Source organism: Gracilinanus agilis, chromosome 3 (assembly GCF_016433145.1).
Source record: "Gracilinanus agilis isolate LMUSP501 chromosome 3, AgileGrace, whole genome shotgun sequence".
Classification (NCBI taxonomy): domain Eukaryota; kingdom Metazoa; phylum Chordata; class Mammalia; order Didelphimorphia; family Didelphidae; genus Gracilinanus; species Gracilinanus agilis.
The window spans coordinates 170,833,333-170,852,949 of NC_058132.1; the positions used below are offsets into that span (position 1 = coordinate 170,833,333).

Genomic DNA, 19,617 nt, shown 5'->3' on the forward strand with positions numbered 1-19,617 from the left:
AGAAGAATTTCTGGATTGTTCATAACTGTTAGAGTCCGAGTTGCACCAGCATAACATATAGGAACTCTGTGTACTTTTCATACCACAGTAAAGCACAGTTGGATGAATTTAGTTCAAATTGATCATCAATCTTTTATTATTCTGATATTTTAAAACTCTCCTAGTGACCTACAGTGTAAAGTTCATATTGCCTTGTATAAATAAATTTATTTAGAGCTTAGTGTACCAGATGCTATGTTAATAAGCATTGAATGTGCCTTTATATGTGAACTAAGCATGAAATATATATCCTTTTTGAGAATAGATTGTCATTTTCTGACTATATATTCTGAGTATGTGTGTATGTTTAGGAAATGACAGATTCTCAAAAGGAGCTTTCTTTCTATTAAATTAGGGGCTGATAGATGATATAATGAATAGAACACTGGCCCTGGAATCAGGAATACCTAAATTCAAATCTAGCCTCAGACAGCTAACTGTAACCCTGTGCAAGTCATTTAACCTCTATTTACCTCAGTTTCCTTATCTATAAAATGGGGTTGATGAAAGTACTTAACACTCATGGTTGTTGTGAAGATCAATTGAGATAATAATTACAAAGCATTTAGCACATTACCTAGCACACACTTAAGCTTTCCATAAATGTTAATTATTTTTAATAGGTGAAAATAGTGTAAGAGTTAAAATGGGTGTTGGTCAAATTATAATAGTTTAAAAAAAGTTGTTGTGGTCCTCGTTTATAAAAATTAACTCAAGTCACAAGAGTGTAAGTAGCTTTAGTAGCTTTATTACAGCAAGGTAGAGATAGTAAAGGGGGAAATATAGGAAGGAGGTAGAAAATATTGCCTAGCCAAATAACCTAAGTCTGGATCTGAAGAAATCCAGCTCAACTCCAACAAAGGCTCCCTCAGGTCCCAATCTCCAACCAGGAGTCATGGTAGTCTCTTCAGCAAGACCACCAATGCAGCAGAGTCCAACACAGAATCGCCAACGCAGAATCCCTCCAATGCAAGACTCCAACCCAGAAAGAATCCAATGCTGGATGAATGCTCAGCTCTTCAGTCTCACCTTTTATAAGCCTTTTTCTCACATCACTTCCTGCCTCTCTGGTTTCTACTTCCTTTCACTGTGGGCTGGTCTATCACATCTCAGAAACCAATTATAGTTTCTTAATTTACCTGACACTGCCCGGGGGGAGCAGTGCTTATGGGATCCAGTTCTGGTCTTTGAGGATGTGAGTGAACTTCCTTTTCTAGTAAAAGGTTATCTAAGTGTGAAAGGAGGGGTACCCCATGTGCTTGATTAAGTTAAAATAAACAAAGGAAGGTGGATTCCAATTTCATAATAGCATACAAAGGAGAATGGGCCATATAAAGGCAACTTATTCTTTGAAGTCAATTACCATAGTAAGTCAGTCCATGGGCAATCATTAAATGTGTTCTTTCCAAAAGGAATAGTAATATTGAGTATTCATCTTTTTATGTGGTACCATGTTGCCCTGTTTCTGGTATTTCACTTGGTGAGGATATATTGGAAATTTTTGCCCTCCCCTTTATATCAGATTTTTATACTTTGGTTGACATTTTTTTGCCATGAAATGGGAATGCTGCCTTGGAAAATTCCTTTTTTTAATGCATTGTGTTTAAGTATAGACAGATAGGTGAACTAACTTCCTTCCCTTCCACAGTCATCCCTGCTTCAGGTTTCAGTAATATCATAAAGAAATAGAAAAGATATCATAAAGAAATATAAAAAGAAAAAATTTTCTATCTTATACACTCTCTGATATCAGAGTTGATAGGTTCCAAATCTAGGGCAGAAAAAAGTACTTTCTTTGGCTGTGAACTTGTGATTATAAAATAGCCAATCTACCCTGCCGTGCCCTCTTATATCAAAGTAGATAAGAGTGAGACATACATAGATATATATGGATAGATATGGATAAATAGATATAGGTAGATCTTGATCTATGTATATCTGGGAATAGGGAACAGATCTGGTGATCATTTTTTCTGGAGATACGTGTAATATAAACGGCCTCTGTTAGTCAACAAGGTGGTGTAGTGCAGATGTGTCAAACTCAATGCCTGCCAGCAAAGTGTAGCCAGAACCAGATTATAAAGTAATTGGAAAAAAATTTAACAGAATAATTAAAAATAAAATAAAACAGATAATATTTGTGGCTTTCATAATAATAATAGCTGCTAAAATTTATGTAGTGCTTACTATGTGCCAAGAAATTTACAGGTATCTTATTTGATCCCTACAACAGTCCTGGAAAGTAGGTGTTATTATTATCCCCATTTTACAGATGAGAAAACTATGGAAGACAAAGATTAAGTAATTTTCCCAGGGCATACAACTAAGTTTCAGAGACTGAATTTGAACTCGGGTCTCCCAGACTAAGTGCCCTCTGCTCTAGCCCAATGATGGCAAAACTTTTAGAGACTGGGTTCCCAAACTACAACTCTCACACCTCATATGAGCCTTCTGCCTTACCCCAGACAAAAGAGAGAGGAAGCACTCCCATTAGGCTGCTGGGCAGAGGGGGGAGGTGATGAGAGAAATGTCTTCAGGTACATGTGGAGAAGGGGAGAGAAGCAGCCCCCGTAACGTGGGCCAGAGGACATGGCTTTAATTTTTACACCAGTATAGTCAAAAGGTCCACAGGAACCTTTTTCTATTTGAGTTTGACACCAACAGTGTAATGCATAAACTTGCAACATGTAATTCCAGGTTTTGTCTCTGAGACTTACTAGCTATGTGACCCCAAATAATTCACTCTCCTACTCTTTCTCCACCTCAGTTTCTTCATTAGTAAACTAAAGATAACATTAAAATCTACCTCACAGGGTTGTTGTGAGTATCCATTGAAATAATAAATGTAAAGTGTTAGCTATTATTATTGATATTTCAACCACAAATATTTGGTATTGCCTTTAGTTGCTTGTTTTAAATATTCATTTTGTATGCTAATAACAGCTATCCTCACCTGTTCTTGACAAGAGAAAGTGATGTATCCTTTTTGTAGGTCTAAAAAACATTACTCATTCTTGTACTAGGTGGAACAAGATGCAGAGTTGGAAGATGACTTATTTTGGAAATCAGATTTAACTGTTACAGAACCTCCTGAGGAGAGACCATCTTCCTCCTTTCAGCCTCCAGGTAATTAGAGGACCATAGATCTAGAGGAGGAAAGAACTGTATAGTTCTTCTAATTCTACCCCGTTCATTTTACAAGTGAAACAGCAGGTCAATTTTTGCCCATGATCACATAGCTAATAAGTGGCAAAAACAAGATTTGAACCCAGGTCAAATCCAGCACTTTATTCATAATGCCATTTAATCTCATATACTGCAAACATTCTTCTGATGACAATCACAAAGCCATGTGGCCAATAAAAGAATCATATAAAATTCCCAATTTCTGAATAAAATAGAAATGAAGGAGCATCTAGAATCAAGTAGTAGTTTATATGGCAATTTTAGGTTATTAAAGCTGTCTTATTGAAAAGGTGTATTGGGGAAAGTACTTTAATAATCATGACAGCAACTAACATTTATGTAATTTTAAGGTTTGTAAAATGTTTTACATAAATTATCTTTATTTGATCCTTGTGACAACCTCATGAAATAAGTAGAATAGATACTATTCCTATTCTAAAGATGAGGCAAGTAAGTCTTAGAGAAATTTAAAAATCTGGCCAAGATTAAACAGCAATTATATTTTTTTCTGGCTTCAAATTTCATGTTTTCTATTTCACCACATTGCCTCTCTGCTTTGAAGGCTTTCCTTTTGGAAATCCAAGAATTTGCCTTACTGATTTCCAGATTTACCTGGATGATATAAATGCATTGATGGTGGGGAGAGGAGAGTGAGATTGGATTAATAAAGCTACTTTTTAAATTTACTATACACTTCATGTTCTTACTGCTTAATTTATCATGTTGAATAGTTGCAGAAAAAGAACTCTTAAGTAGATAGACCTAGACTTTAATGAATTTTATATTTTCTGTAATTAGGGAACAACCATGTTGCTTTCTTCCTTTTTGTCACTCTCACTTCATTTTCCCTTTACTAAAAACTATGTATCTTTCTATTCAGTGGTTTTCATTGAGCATTTGCACCAAGGATACTATGTAGAGTTCAGTTTAGTAAAATAAAATCATTAAATACAATTTTAGTTATTATGGGAACTACTTTTTAAAATTAAAAAATTAATAGCTTTACTTGGATTTTTCTAAAGAAGTTTTCACCAAATATCAGGGTTGAAAGAGATTCATTTAAACCCTCGCTGAAAAAACATTTCTACATCATAAGTTGACAGAAAGTCATCTGACTTTGTTTAGAGATTATTACTTCCTAAGGCAGTCAATTGTTACAATTTTAGACAGTTTTAATCTTTTAAGAAATGTTTCCTTACATAGTACCTAAATTTACTTCTTTGTAATTTCCACTCATTGCCCCTAATTCTGCCTTTTGGGGCTACTCACATAAAGTCTAACTCGTATTCTCAGCTCCTCCCTATCTCTCATTCCTCCCCTTTCCCCCTCAATCCAATCTGTTGCCAAGGCCTCCTGATTTCAGCTTTGCAACAGCCCTTAAATACTCCCCTTCTCTTCTTTGATACTTTCACCACCTTAGGACCAGCTCTCATTCTTGTACTACTACAGTAACTTTCTGGTAGATCTTCCTACTTCAAGTCTCTCCACTCCAACCCATCCTCCTTTTGACTACCAGAACATTTTTCCTAAATTACAAGTTCAAGCATGCCAAGCTACCTCCCCTCCCCCAAACTCCAGTAGTTCTCTGTCACCTCCAGAATTAAATACAAAATCTTTTGGGCATTCAAAGCCCTTCATAACCTAGCCCCTATCTCTAATCTTTCCAGTCTTTTTACGTCTTACTTCCCACCATGTATTCTTCAATCTAGTAACACTGGCCTCCCGATTGTTCCATAAATAAGACCCTCTATCTCTCAACTTCAAACACTTTCTCTGGCAATCCTCATGTCTGGAATCTTCTCCCTCTTTACCTATTGACTTCCTTTTAAGTCCCAACTTAAATAGCATCTCCTCTTTTATTTTATTTTTTAAAACTCTTGCTTTCCACCTTATCTAACTCTTGGGTGTTTTCCTGGCAAAGATACAGGAGTGCTTTACCATTTCCTTCTCAGTCATTTTACAGATGAGGGAACTGAGGCAAATGTTAAGTGACTTGCCCAGGGTTACACGGCTACTAAGTCATTGAGGCTGAATTTGAACTCGCATCTTCCTTACTCTGAGTCAATTACCCTAATTGTTATTTCCCGTATTTTAACTGCTCTCTGTCATAACTTACTTGAAGATAAATGTAGTCAGGTTACTATCTTCTTCCCATTTCTTTTCATTTAGATTTGTAAGACTGTACAAATATATTCTCATAAGTTATATGTAGTCTTATCTTTGATCAAGTGCCTTTCGTTTTTGTATTTTAAGCCCTAGTTCAGAAATCTGAACCCCATATTTAAGTAGTCTTCTTACCAGTTCTTCACTTGCTAAATCTACCTGTATTAGCAGAAACCCTTGCCATAGTGGACAGCAGCAAAGAGGACATTGTTTTACCACTGAAATTTCAGCATTTTGAGGAGTTTCATAATTAGCAGTGATGTCTAGGTTCCTTCTGGCAAGATCATTTGTGCCCACATGAATCATAAGAAGTGAGCAGGAGTTATCCTGTCTTCAAAGTTTTAGAAAGTTCTGAGGTGCAATAGGTAAAGAGCATGTTCCTCTAATGAGAATTTTAAATATCTGTACTGAAATTTCTTCTATTTTTTGCTGCAACTACATTCTTGCCAAATTGATTTTCTTTCTGTTTCTTATGGACACAACATGCCATCTTACATTTATGTTGTATTAAATTAAAATGATACTTGTCTCCTTCAGTAGAACATACTCACCTAGTAAGTTAAAGATTATTCCATTCTTTGTACTTATATCATGAGTTCCTAGCACAGTTCCTAGCACAGAGTAGATGTTTAATAAATGTTGATTGATTGGTTGACAGGTACATTCCAAAAATCTACTTCTGCACCAGGATGCTTACAAGAAGCATTTGTAAAGAAGAGTTTCAATGAACTATCTTCACAAAAACAGACTGAAATTAAAAATAAAGCTCAAACTAATGGAAAATCTCAGTCTAAATCAGCCTCAGAAATTAAAGGAAAAAACTACCCATCAGAGAGAAAGCTTACTGGTATGTACCCTTGATTGTTACAGGCAGGTTTGGATCTTTTTATTTTAGAACTATTCTTAGGTTAGGTAGAAAAATACATTTGATTTCTACCTGCCTCTCTGCAGCTGTGAGAAACTCTGGATGCCCATGGAAGACAGAATCTACAAGTTGAAATCTATCTATCTGAAACCTCAATGCATAACTCCTAAATTTTTCTCTGGAGCCAATCAGAACAACTATAATACATCTTCTAATTGATAACCTATGGAGAAACTCTGATTTAATTCTGTACCATGCTCCCAGAGCCTTCTTTTCTCATACTAAACATTTCTAGTTTCTTTATCCAGGCTTCAGATAGCATGGTCATCAGTCTGCTCACTGATTTGGTTGCCTCACATGGAATATACCTTACAAAAATATAACACACACACAACTCAACATTACAATCCAAATGTATTCTGATCTGAGTAGAATGTGGCAAGACTAGCATATCCTCAGTAGTGAACATTTATTAATGCAACCTAAGATTACATTACCTCTTTATCTGCCATATCATTCTATTACCTTATGAAATTTTGAGCTATTTAAATCCTTTAGAAAAGTTTTTCAAATGAATTACTCTTTAACCAGACCTCTTCCATCCTTTTATTTGTACAGTTGACATTTTGTGTAATATATTCCTAATAACTTTTATCTATAATAGTGTCAGTTCATCAATACCTCTTTTGGAATTCTGTCATTCAAAACAATAACTGATATATATAGACTTATATTACATGCTCTTCTTACCTACAATGTTTTTTGTTTATTTTCACATAGAGCCAACTTTGAATCAGTTAAAGAAAGTGAATGAAGTTAAAGTGTGTTCCCCTGAAGACAGGAAGACTGCAGAAACACTTAGGCATCAACAGGCCTTGAGGTATCCTTTTTAGTAGAAAAGAAAATAATTATAACTTAATTCCTAAAATTTATTCCACGTTAATGAGTTGGGATTTCTTAAGTTTTATATGCTTCATTTTAGATTTAACTTAGTTACATTGTAAGTCTCTTTCTCAAATTAAATATAGCCGAGGCAACTAGGTAGTACAGTGTTTGGAGCACCAGGCTTGAAGTCAGGAGGGGATTGTAGGTTCAAATCTGGCCTCAGACACTTCCTAGCTGTGTGATCCTGAGCAAATCACTTAACCCCATTTGCCTGCCCCTTGCTCTACTCTACTGTCTTAGAATTGATACTAAGGCAGGAGGTAAGGGTTTAAGATTTTCTTTTAATAAATTCTAATAATTCTCTTTCGGGGGGGGGGAAATCCATATCAGAGCACAAATATGCCTTTTAGGAAGAACTCAAGCAAAAATATGGGTCTTCCTGTCAAAGGAGTGGTGTACTGTTCCTAAAGAAAGGGCTATTCTACAAGAATGAATGTTTGAGAGAGAGTGTGACTAGTAATTTATTGTGAATATATTAAATCCTTCATAAGCTATCCCTTAATAGGGATATGTGACTTGAGTTTTTAATATCCTAAAAGATTTTAATACTTACCATTAAATGTCTTCATTGAGGGGGCAGCTGGGTAGCTCAGTGGATTGAGAGTCAGCCCTAGAGACAGGAGTTCCTAGGTTCAAATCCGACCTCAGACACTTCCCAGCTGTGTGACCCTGGACAAGTCACTTGACCCTCCCATTGCCTACCCTTACCACCCTTCTGCCTTGGAGCCAGTACACAGTATTGACTCCAAGATGGAAGGTAAGGGCTTGCTTGAATGAATGAATGAATGAATGAATGAATGAATGAATGAATGTCCGTCTGTCTTCATTGAGAGGCCATGTGGCCTTGGGAATAAAAAGCTGGCCTTGGATTCAAGAAGACCTGAACTTGCCTCCCAACAAATTCTGACTATGTAATCTATTTAATTTCTCAGTCTCTCAGACAAATTTCTAAGACTTTAAATTTCAGAGAAGCTGCCAATCTGAATTAGTTGACTACTTAAGATTTCCTGGGACTCCTGACAACTATGAAATCTTGAATCCTGTCCAAAAAAACCTTAATTAGTAGATGTTAGATTTAGACAAATAACCCTCCAAAGACAGATCATCACATACAAAGTGATGCCCTAGAGCAGTGGTTCCCAAACGTTTTTGGCCTACCGCCCACTTTCCAGAAAAAATGTTACTTAGCCCCCTGGTAATTAATTTTTTTTTTTAAATTTTAATAGCAATTAATAGGAAAGATAAATGCACCTGTGGCCATCACCTCCTCCCTGGATTGCTGCAGCACCCACCAGGGGGTGGTAGCACCCACTTTGGGAATCACTGCTCTAGGGATATGTAAATTGGGTCTATCTATAGTGGAAAAGATAATGGAGGGTACCAGGGATGTTACAACAAAATCTAAATGGTTATGGGTACACACACTGGGTTGAAGGAGAGATTGGACCAGGATAATGAGACCAGAGTTCACTGGTTTAACACAGGAATGGCAGTTGGCCTCAACTGTCACCCATTTCACCACTAGGCCAGAATCTAGAAACCAACAGGCAAGGCAAAAGATTTTAACAGTTTTAATTATATTTAACTTAAATAGAGGAAGGATAGGGATTTCTATACTTAAAACCGAAAGGGCAAAACCACAGGAGCAAGAGGAGGACTTCACTACACTAATCTTAGTAATCTAAGCAGACAAGGCCAGAGGAGCAGTGCTGCATCAGACCTGGTTCCAGCCAGATTTGATTAGCACAGCTAAGGGCTGAGGGTGGCTTTGGGGCTCACGGTTATCCAAGGATGATCAGGATGCCAAAAGCCAATGTGGTCCAACGTATCCAAGTAGAGCAAGTGTGCTTGAGATGCTGTCCACCAGGTCCCAAACTCCTCCTCCACTTGTTACTGCTTTGTAGGTCTTGTCCACTTGTTAGAAATAGCCACCACTCAGGATCCCAGGGAAATCAGGATGCAGGGTGTCCTTTACTCTGAGATCTCCCAGGGCTAACAACAGTTTGTCCCAACCACTAATGGAGTCCCTCTCAGGGCACACACACTTCTGCTCCTTCACTCCATCTTGTAATGCTCCAGCCTTCCTGCTAGGTCAACCTTAATACTTAATTACTAACTAATCTTCCTCACAACACTATGTAGTTTAGACTTTTCTTTCATGGCTGATAGAATGTTTAAAGATGGGAGATAGAGAAAATAACTCCCTTTGCCATTCTTTCACTTTCAGCTGACTAGATAAACTATTCTTCGCAGGGATGAGGCAGCAAAACACACATCCAGCTATCCTGGGACTACAGTCACCCTCAAAAGACAGCAACCTAGTGTGCTCCCACCTCCCTACAATTTTCAACACATTCTTTTTTGTTTTCAAGAGGTTAAATTCTGGTTCAACTATTACTGGTCCCATTAGGTAGGAAAGGCTTTCCAGTAATCCCCATCTGTATCTTCTTTTTTTTTTTTTTTTTAAACCCTTACCTTCCGTCTTAGAGTCAATACTGTGTATTGGTTCCAAGGCAGAAGAGTGGTAAGGGTGGGCAATGGGGGTCAAGTGACTTTCCCAGGGTCACACAGCTGGGAAGTGTCTGAGGCCGGATTCGAACCTAGGACCTCCCATCTCTAGGCCTGGCTCTCAATCCACTGAGCTACCCAGCTGCCCCCTCCATCCATATCTTCTTGAAGTTGCTTCTTAAGGCAAAATCTTTTGCAGCGTTCCCTGTTCTCTAATTGATCATGAACAATGCCTTTTACTCCAAGTTTTCTAACTAAAAATGTTCTTGGACCAAAATAAATTAAAACAATACTTGTGTTTATAAGAGTAAATGAAAGTGTTTTATGGTTTTCAAGATGCTTTTACATGAGCATTCTTTTACTGGAGCCTAGAAATAAACTGTGGGAGGGATAGGCATTAAAGTTGGGAAGATGAGGTTTCCAAATTGTTCAGTCACATACCTAGAGGTTTTAGCCAGAACTCTGGAGCTTGAACTTTTTGCTCCGTTATTCAGAATTAAAGAAAAAGGTATTGAATATTTCCCCACCAACCACCAAAATTATGATGGGTTCTTATATCAGCAAAGACATCTCTTTAATATATTCTCCCATCACATCCCTAGACACTCAGAAATTTTACAGTGCTATTTGAAGATGCCAAAGAGATTCAATGGCTTTTTGTTCTCATATGAATCCTACTGCTTTTTGTCATAAGGAGACTGACCTCTTTACTCTTTGTGTACTCCTTCTATTCGTATTCTTAGCCCACACAGCTGTGGGGAAGGGTAGTTAAATGATCCTTTCAAAGAAATTCTTAGTTTGACCACAGATAGTGTTTTCTGATTAATATCATCCTCTACTCTTCTGTTTGTCCAGCTAAAACTTAATGTAAAAACTGAAGAGATAGTTCTTCTACTTTTGAATTTGAATTTGCTGTAATAACTTGACAGTAAAACAGATTTTCTTATGTGTTGTGTAAATGAAATGTACCCCTTTTCCACTATTAAGACCTGGGCCAAGTCTTCAGGTAGTTTGGCCAAACTAAGATCACATCTGAACACCCTTATTTTATCTGAGAGATTGAAAACTGGTCATGTCTACTAATTAACATATGTAGTATCAATATCCAAGTTGATGCTAAAGCCTCCCAAAGATTTGAAGTGGCATGTGGATAGATTTTTTTAATGTGTTGATAAGATACAGGCATCTCACAGATCTTATATATGATTTTATGTCAACTATGATTAATTATGTCCAATCCTTAGATAAAATCAGCAATTATCAGTTGTACAACTTAAAATAAGAATATAAGGATACTCATAGTCAGATTTCTTCTGAGTTTATATTTGTTACCTTTGCTAATTTTAAAATAACTGACTAACTTATTCGTAGTTGATGACAAGGTACAGTCTATCTAAATCTCATCTTTTTTTTTCCAGATTATATAATCAAATAACTGAAGCAAGACAACAAAGGGAAGAGAAAGCAAGACAGGAAGCCTATGTGAGAAATAGAGAAAGAGCAAAAGAGTTTCAGAGGGTATGTTCATGAAAATTTCTCCTTTTTGCAGTACCTCAATAAGAATAGTTTGGTTAAATCCTTTTATATAGCATTCTATAAGGCAAAGCCAATTCTATTCTCTTAACATCCCATTAAAACAAATTAATCTCACATTCCTCTATTTCCTGACAAATTAAATTTACTAAGGAAAATTTATATAATGGTATGTGTTTTTTCTTATTTGTCTAAGTATAAGAAACAGGAAGAAAAAGAGCCATAGCTCTTCCCAGCATCTTAAGCTTAGGTGTAGACAAATAAGTATTTTCCAGTTCCTTGTCAGTTCTTCTCAAATGTAAGTTTGAAAGTACCTCAGAAGTCATCTAAAACAGTCTTCACCTTAAGCATGATGAATTGCCTCTCAAGAATCTCCAATAAATTGTCATCTAGCCTCTGTCTGAATACCTAGTGATAAGAAATTGACACGGTAGGCCATTCCTCTTTTTTAGAATCTAATCATTAGAAAACTTTTCCCTTTTATCAAGTTGGAATTTCCTCCATTTTAGCATCTACACATACATAATTTTCTATCTAGAACAATCACATCAAGTTCAAATCTTCTCTTCTCTACATAATACCGTTTCAAAATATTTGATAACAAATATTATATCTGTACTGTCTGCCTTCATTTCTTGTACCTTCTCTTCTTCTAGTTTAATATCCCTAGTTCTTTACCTACTTCTTAAGAGTATACTGTGAGGGCCTGCATGGTGAGGCAGTGGATTAGGTGCCAGGTCTAGAGATAGGAGGTCCTAGTTTTAAATCTGGAGGTGTGAATACTCATTGAAAGGGTTTACAGTTTCTGAGAGAGTGAACTCTTAAAAGAATTCACAAGTTTCTGACCCTTTGAGTTAGAAAAAAGGGTGGAGCTCTGCAAGTATCTTGTTGGCTTCTCACCTAGCACTAAGTAAGGTATGAATTCACTAAGTGGTTAGAGATCTCCTTTACCTAGTTCAAGCTTGTGTTGATTCAGTCAAAAGATAGACAAAGGAGAATTAATCCTATCTTCATAATCTAGGGAGGTACTTAAGTTATCCTTAATCAAAGTATTAGCTCCAACTAGGCAAAGAGAATAAAGTATTCCCTTTCACTAGAGTAAACTCAGAACAAAGAATTCCCTTTTATAACATAGAAGCAGTAATGAAAATCCCTGCTTCAGAGTGTACATTATTGTAACTAGTAGAAATCCTAAGTATAATAAACTAGAATTCTCAATACATGGGATCTCCAATTAATAAACATTTATTAAAAGCCTACTAAGTGTCAGGCACTGTGTGAATTACTAGTGATACAGAAAGAGGCAAAAGATAATCCCTGTCCTCAAGAAGGGCATCTAGGGTGGCCTATTAATTAAAGTGCTGGGCCTAGAGTCAAGAAAACTCATCTTTCCGAGTTCAAATCTGGCCTCAGACACTTATTAGCTGTGTGACCTTGGGTGAGTTACTTAACTTTATTTGCCTCAGTTTCTTATCTGTAAAATGAGCTGGAGAAGGAAATGGAAAATTACTCTAGTATCTTTGCAAAGAAAACCCCAAAAAGAGGTTATGAAGAGTTGAACATGACTGAAGTTTAAAAGAAAAGTCCTCAATAAGCTCACAGTCTGAGGTGGGGAAACAACAAGCAAACACATTTGTACACATAGGGTAAATAGGAAATAATTAACAGAGAAGGAAAGTACTAGAATTAAAAGGACTTGAGAAAGGCTTCTAGTAGAAGATGAGATTTTAGTTGGGAATTAAAGGAAGCCAGGGAAGTCAGTAAGTAGTGATAAAGAAGGCAAGCATTCTAGGCATGTGGGACAGCCGGAAATGCCCAGAGCTGAGAAATGGAATGTCTTATTCATCACCTAGGGGGATAGTACAGAGTCAGAATGCCCTTGGGTTATGAGCTTGAGGAATGGGAGGGTGGTGTTGCCCTCAACCACAATAGGGAAATTAGGGGGTTGGGAGTACAGTTAGTGGGGGGAAAATAATGAATTTGGTTTTTTAAACCCATTGAATATAGATGTTTACTGGACATGCATGAAATCCATGATGAATGTGACTAGAAGGATACAGCTTATTCAGGAGGCATAAAATAGGGGAAAAGAATGGATCAAGGTGGGAAAATTTAAGGACTAGAGGGTGAAAATACTTGAAGATCAGTAGAGGCAGAAAAAAAGTTATATTTTCGTAGGAGGATAACAAATCACAATTAGGGCAGAAAGAAAATAAATGAATTTAAGAAACATTAAGAGCCTGACATGGAAAAATGACATACTAGGAGCAGGAGACTTCAATTATTGGGATATCTGCTGGAAATAAGACCAAAATAGCATAATTTCTCCACTTGTATTAATCATTACTTCCTCTTTCAAAAGATGGAGCAACCAATGATGGAAATATCTGTTCTGGATCTCAGCAAGGATCTAGACAAGTCCTGAACAAGAAAAATGTTGCTAAGATGATTACATTGCAGGGAAATGACCTTTTCATCTTAGAATCTGTGGTAGTTAGGAATTAGAAATTTATTCTTATACTAAGAACTAAGACTCTAGATTTGGGAAAAGTAAATTCATGAGAATTCAGAGGAAAGACAGTAACTTTTCAGCTATAAGACCAATTCAACCCAGGAAGTATAGAAAGATCTCATAAATGACATTCTGAAAGCCTCAGATACTTAATTAGATCTGTGATGTCATTGATGTGGTTGATCCCTGTAGTGATAGAGATTGCAAATCTCACAAGTCTTCACATCCCATGAGATGATTTTCATTTTTAGACACCTTTCTCTTTTTTTGTCTTGACATTACAAGAGATGAAATGTCCATCAGTCATTTCTTGCTTTCACCTCAGGATCATCCCATCTCTTTTGTTGATGATACTTTTCTTCAATTAAATACTCTTCTTGTTAGTTCTATATTGATAATGTGTTGCAATCGATTACACTTACACTTCTCCATTAAGTTTTCTTGGGAATTGTAAGAATTATAATGTGAACATAAAGGACACAAACTTGGGTTTTTAAGAGACATGTAAGAACCCAGGTTTGGGGAAGAAATCATTCTTCACCTTAAGCAGGGGAAGGAATTTCTCTTCCTACTGCATTGATACATGCCACATGTAGCAAGGAGCAGGGCACGTGAGAGTTGAGACAGGACGCTGCCATGAGGACTGACCCCTTGGAAACAGAGAAAAGAACCAACTATGAATTAAAGAATTCACCCTAATGATTAGAAGATGAATCAGAGAGAGAGGAGCAGGCCCAGAAAATTCAGCTAAACAACCTGCCCAGCAAAAGAAGGAAAGGAAGGAACCATGGAAGGAATCATTTATAAAGTGCTTACTATGTGAAAGACTGTTCTTGCCCTCAAGGACTTTATATTCTCTTGTAAACAAACTGTAAACAACACAAAGTAAGGTAAAGAAAACTTAATAGTCAAAAGCAAATCAGAAGTCAAGAGCAGAGCCAGTAGCAGAATGAAGCAAGCTAGCATGAGATTCTCCACCAAAGAAACTGATCAATAGGAGAAAGAAAGTGAGCCTTGCTGTGGAGCCATAGTAGGCTGTTTTGGGGAAGGAGTCCTTAAGCTCTGAGGGAGATTCAAGAATGAACCAGCCACACAAAGGGGACATGATTTTGAAGCCTGAAGTCATATTTCAAGGCATAACTAAGAGAAGAGAAATAAAACCCATGCCTATACAATAAGAAATATCTAACTTAAGCCCAGAACAATGGAGAAACATTAGAAGTATTTCCCTTAAATAATATCCACTAAAAGCAGGTACAAAACAAGGTATTCACTTTTTTTTACATTATTGAAAATGGTAGCAAATACTTTTTTCTCTTCTTTTTTTGGATCCTGATTTGTGATTTCATCAGCTTCAGGAGAGAGGAATTTTCTCTAATAATACATATCGGCCACTGTTCTGTAACTGGGACTTTGAGCGGGTAAGCTACCTGCCCTAGCCAATGCACAGAGAGTTGAAATGTGAACCTCATTCATGTCACATTTCCTTTCTAGCAATTATAAAAAGATAAGCAAAACAGTAAATAGTTAATATTAATATTGAAAATGAACATACCAAATTATTATGTGCAGAGAACATGATTGTGCATCTAGAAAATCTCAAGAGCATTGAAAAAAGTAATGGAGATAACAAATAAGTTTATCCTGATCTCATAGGATACAAAATTAATATACCAAAATAATTTGATTTCTTTAGCAATAAAAAAGATCAAGAAAACAATAAAAGAAGTCTCAACGCAATCACAATTAAAACCTTCAGAAACCTACTTAGCTAGTGACTTGGACTAGTAAGCAATAAGGACAATTATAAATGTTCAGTGTTCGTGGCTGATTCTCTATTAATAGAAATTACAAACATGTTTAATTTAGAGATCCATCTTGCAAGAAAAGTTACAAGAATCTGACAAATGAGAGCGTAAGGAGGCTTATTCTGACTACCAATTTTATAGCCATTTCAGTATGTTGAGCTTCATAGAGAGACAATGGTTGCCAGGCATTTCTTTCATGCTAAGAGAAAATAATAAAAAATGGGCAGATATAATCCTAAAAAACAAAAGATAAACTGTCTTATTAATGGAAACCTCTTGAGAGGCACACAAGAATATTTTACTGATATTTCATTGAATTTGGAATTTTTCTCCAAATGCACAAAAAAATAGATTGGTTGTATCCATTCAAGAAAAAGAAATTACAAAAACGAACATGACAAAAACTAATGAGGTTCCTTTGGAAAGAAAAAGGGCAACCTTTGTTTTACCTGAAAGAAAGAAAGAAGGAAACGTACAAGGATTCCAGTAGACCAGAAAGTCCTCCATCACAGCAGCTTTTTTTTCAATTCTTTTCTCTGTAAAAACTTTTCCATTTCTAATGGAAAAAAGGAAAAAATTAGAGGAAAGCATCCTAGCCTTTCCACTGCAGATTGTAGTATAAGAAATATAGAATGCAATGTTCCTTAAGGTGTTTTATGGGGGGGGGGGGGGAAGTGACTAGACTTAATGAAAAATAGGGAAAACATGTTACATATTGGGTTAAAGGTAAATATAAAAAAGAGAACTGTCATGTATAAAAATATTTATAGCAGTACTTCTGTCCATCGAGGAGTCACACTTACTCTCCTGGATGTATTTGAGAACTACAAGAAAGCCAGCCTGCTTTTGACTATGGTCACAGTAATGTAACAGTAAAAAAATATTTAGTATCTAGAAAAGGAAGTACCAATCTTCTCTCTCTCTCTCACTCTCACACACATACACACAAATCATGCAGATCTTAATTTTTTTCCCTCAAGAAAATTACTACATTGTCAGAAAGGGCATGCTTATCACAAAGATGCAGAGGACACAAAGTTAATAGGATTGATGTCTACTACATTGCATGACAGAATCAGAACCTAAATTCATCTGGACAATCTAGAATATTGAAACAAATTTAAGATATTTCTAGGGGTAAATGTAAAGTCTTACACTCAAGTTTAAAAATCAGTGAGTACAAGCTAGTCATCAAATGGCAATTCATCATAAAACATCAGGAGTTTCGGTGTACTCCAAGTTGAATATGAACCACAGTTTGATATAACAGTCAGAAATTCTAATGAAATCTTAGGTTCATTAGAAGCATAATGTCCAAAATTAGGAAATGATAGTGCTGTTCTTCTTTGCCCTAGTCACACTTCATTCGTAGTATTGCCTTTTGTTTGCAAAGAACATAGATGAGCTGATGAAAATACAGAAAACAGCTTCCAAGATGTTAGGGACTTGATATTACTGGGGATGTTTTGTCTAGAAAAGAGAAGACTTGAGGTTACTATAACTGCCATCAAGGAGTTGGAGGCCTGTCATGTAAAAGACAATTTATTCTACTTGGCTATTAAGACCAGGACTAGAAGTATTAGAAATTGCAAAAAGCCGAATATAGGTTTCTTAACAATTAGAGGTATCCAGAAGAAAAGTTAGAGATAGTTAAATTCCTTCTTACTGAGTTCTTCAAAGCCTAGTTGGGTTTTCTGTAGCGTATATTCATGTTTAGGTATGGATTGGACTAGATTGGGAAATCATTTACAAGGGCCAGACTGAATTAGTACATTAGTTCATATATATATACTATACTCTTTCCTGCTCCCTTTCCCACATCCAAATTTCCTTGTGTAACTTGAATGCTCCATAATTAGTATGATAAAGTCTACTTATAAACCTTACTAGTTATCACAGAAGCTTCAGCAATAAGAACTTTCCCACCAATCCACACACATTTGGAGAAAACTTTTTGTAGTTCTCCCTGTTTCTGGGTGCTACAAGATAACATATATACCTCCCACTTACAAATAACTGTGTATCCCATCCCTGGTTCTTAAGCACAGGGATCTCACTGTGACACCACAGCAAAAGTGATTAATCTATAGTCACAGGTCCCTACTTTGAATCCCAGCTTTGACATTTCTTACTTCTGTCACATTGGGCAAATCATTTGAAACCTCTAGACTTTAGTTTCCTCAACTGTAAAATGAGAGGGTTGGAATAGATGACGCTTAGGGGTTTTTACAGGGCTAGTAAATGTCTTAAGTGGGATTTGAATCAGATCTTCCTGATTCCAAACTTAACTGCCCTATCTGCAATGCAGTGTTAGCCTTTTTAGCCGACAATTCATTTCTAATCAGTAAGCATTGTATTAAACATCTACTATATGCCACGTACTGCATAGGGCTATAAAGACAAAAATTAAATATTTCCTGCCCTTGAGAATTCTCCCAGGGGAAAACAAGTACACAAATAAGCAAATATAAATTATATGCAAAGTAATTTGTGAGCATTTAGGTTACTAGTTGAAATTTGAGGGCCTAAACATACTGTCACATATTGGGAGGCTTTTAAATACTCTGGATTTAGGAGAAAACAACATTAGTGTACCTTTGCCAGAAAATGTATAGCCCAAATGATGCAGGAGGAAAATTAGAGACAGTTATATGATGAGAACTATTTGAAAGAGAAGAGAGAAGTTTATGCTTATTTTCAGATCTGACATAGCTGCTTGGCCTGTATTGGAGAGAATGGGGACAAGAGTAGTGGAATACAATATGGCTTCCAGAAAAATGGAAGAAAGGGAAAATGAGAAGTACCAGCTTTTTAATCATTATTTTGGGAAAGCATTGAAAAGAGCTAGCAAGACATTGATTTCCCAAAGTTCCTAGATACCCCTTGGGATTTTTTTTTTTTTTTTACTTAATTTGATTGGGAGTGTTCCTGTGGTGGAAATAGGATTTTTTTGGCCTGAAAGATAGGATTTTCAGAATAATAACTAGCAAAGTGTATGACCTCTACCTCTATCAGTATGAAGTTTTTGCTTTTAAGAAAAGACAACAGATTTTTTTTTAATAGGGTAATTTTTAAGTGTAGCATGGAATTTTGAGTGATTACTTTTTTTGGCATGTAATTTTTTTTCTTTCAGTGAGATCTAATTTTAGGAATGCTGCCTAGATTTAGAGCAAGATGGCAATAGATGTTAAGTATTTTGACAACTTAATCAACCTGCCTCTTGTGGTAGTGCTATCCTGTTATTGCAGGTTATTTAGAGATGAAATATGATATAATGGAAAGAGCTAGATTGATTCAGTAGATGAAGAATTTTTTTCTAAGCTCTACTATTAACTGGCTGTATGACCTAGGGTAAGTAACCTTATATCTTTGTGCCTGTTTTCCCTTTGTCATTTGAACATTAGATGAATCCTTCAAATAGAATAGATTTCAATTATCTGGGGTGAGTGTAAACAGAAGTTAAGTTGCTATGGGACTGCTAGGTCAGACTGAGATGTGATTTATTTGCATAGAGGTAAAGAAATTCGTCTTTGACCAGTTTTGTTTTACCTGCAGAAAACACTGGAGAAACTACGAGCAAACACCTTCTTCTAGGACAAAAGGACTTTGGATGTTATTTCAGGATTTTATCCAATACTACAGAATGCATACTTGATTCTTTTAATTAATTCCCCTAACTTGTAAATATTCCCTAAAAAAATATAATTCAATAAATTTTTATCACAAGTGAATTTTTTGGTAATGTTTTTATTGAGCCATAGAGAAAAGTAGGTTGCAAAGACTTTGCCTTAATAAGTCTCCTTTTCTTCTTTGGTCATTGTAGATTCCATTTTTGAGCATACTTATTAAATCCTCTTAAATTCATTCACCAGTCATTAAATTTAGTATTTATAAAGAACTGTACCAAGTGTAGGCAAGAATAATACAAAGATAAAATAGGACACATTTCCTGTTAGAGCTTCCAGTTCAGCAGGGACCACACACAAATATCTAAAAATCCACAAATATCCATGTATTATATAATTTAACTTTTCAATAATATTAGTCATAAAATGACA

General features: G+C 36.1%; 1 protein-coding gene across 1 annotated transcript in view; it reads left to right on the top strand.

Moving 5' to 3' along the window:
* The window catches only part of CEP295 (centrosomal protein 295), an 84,387-nt gene extending 65,097 nt beyond the window's left edge, over positions 1-19,290 (top strand). The window contains 5 exon segments of the mRNA XM_044668372.1: positions 3,063-3,165; positions 6,047-6,235; positions 7,034-7,133; positions 11,125-11,224; positions 19,115-19,290. Of these exon segments, the coding sequence (XP_044524307.1) occupies positions 3,063-3,165; positions 6,047-6,235; positions 7,034-7,133; positions 11,125-11,224; positions 19,115-19,153 (531 nt within the window). The 3' untranslated portion in view covers positions 19,154-19,290.
* The last annotated feature ends 327 nt before the right edge of the window (positions 19,291-19,617 follow it).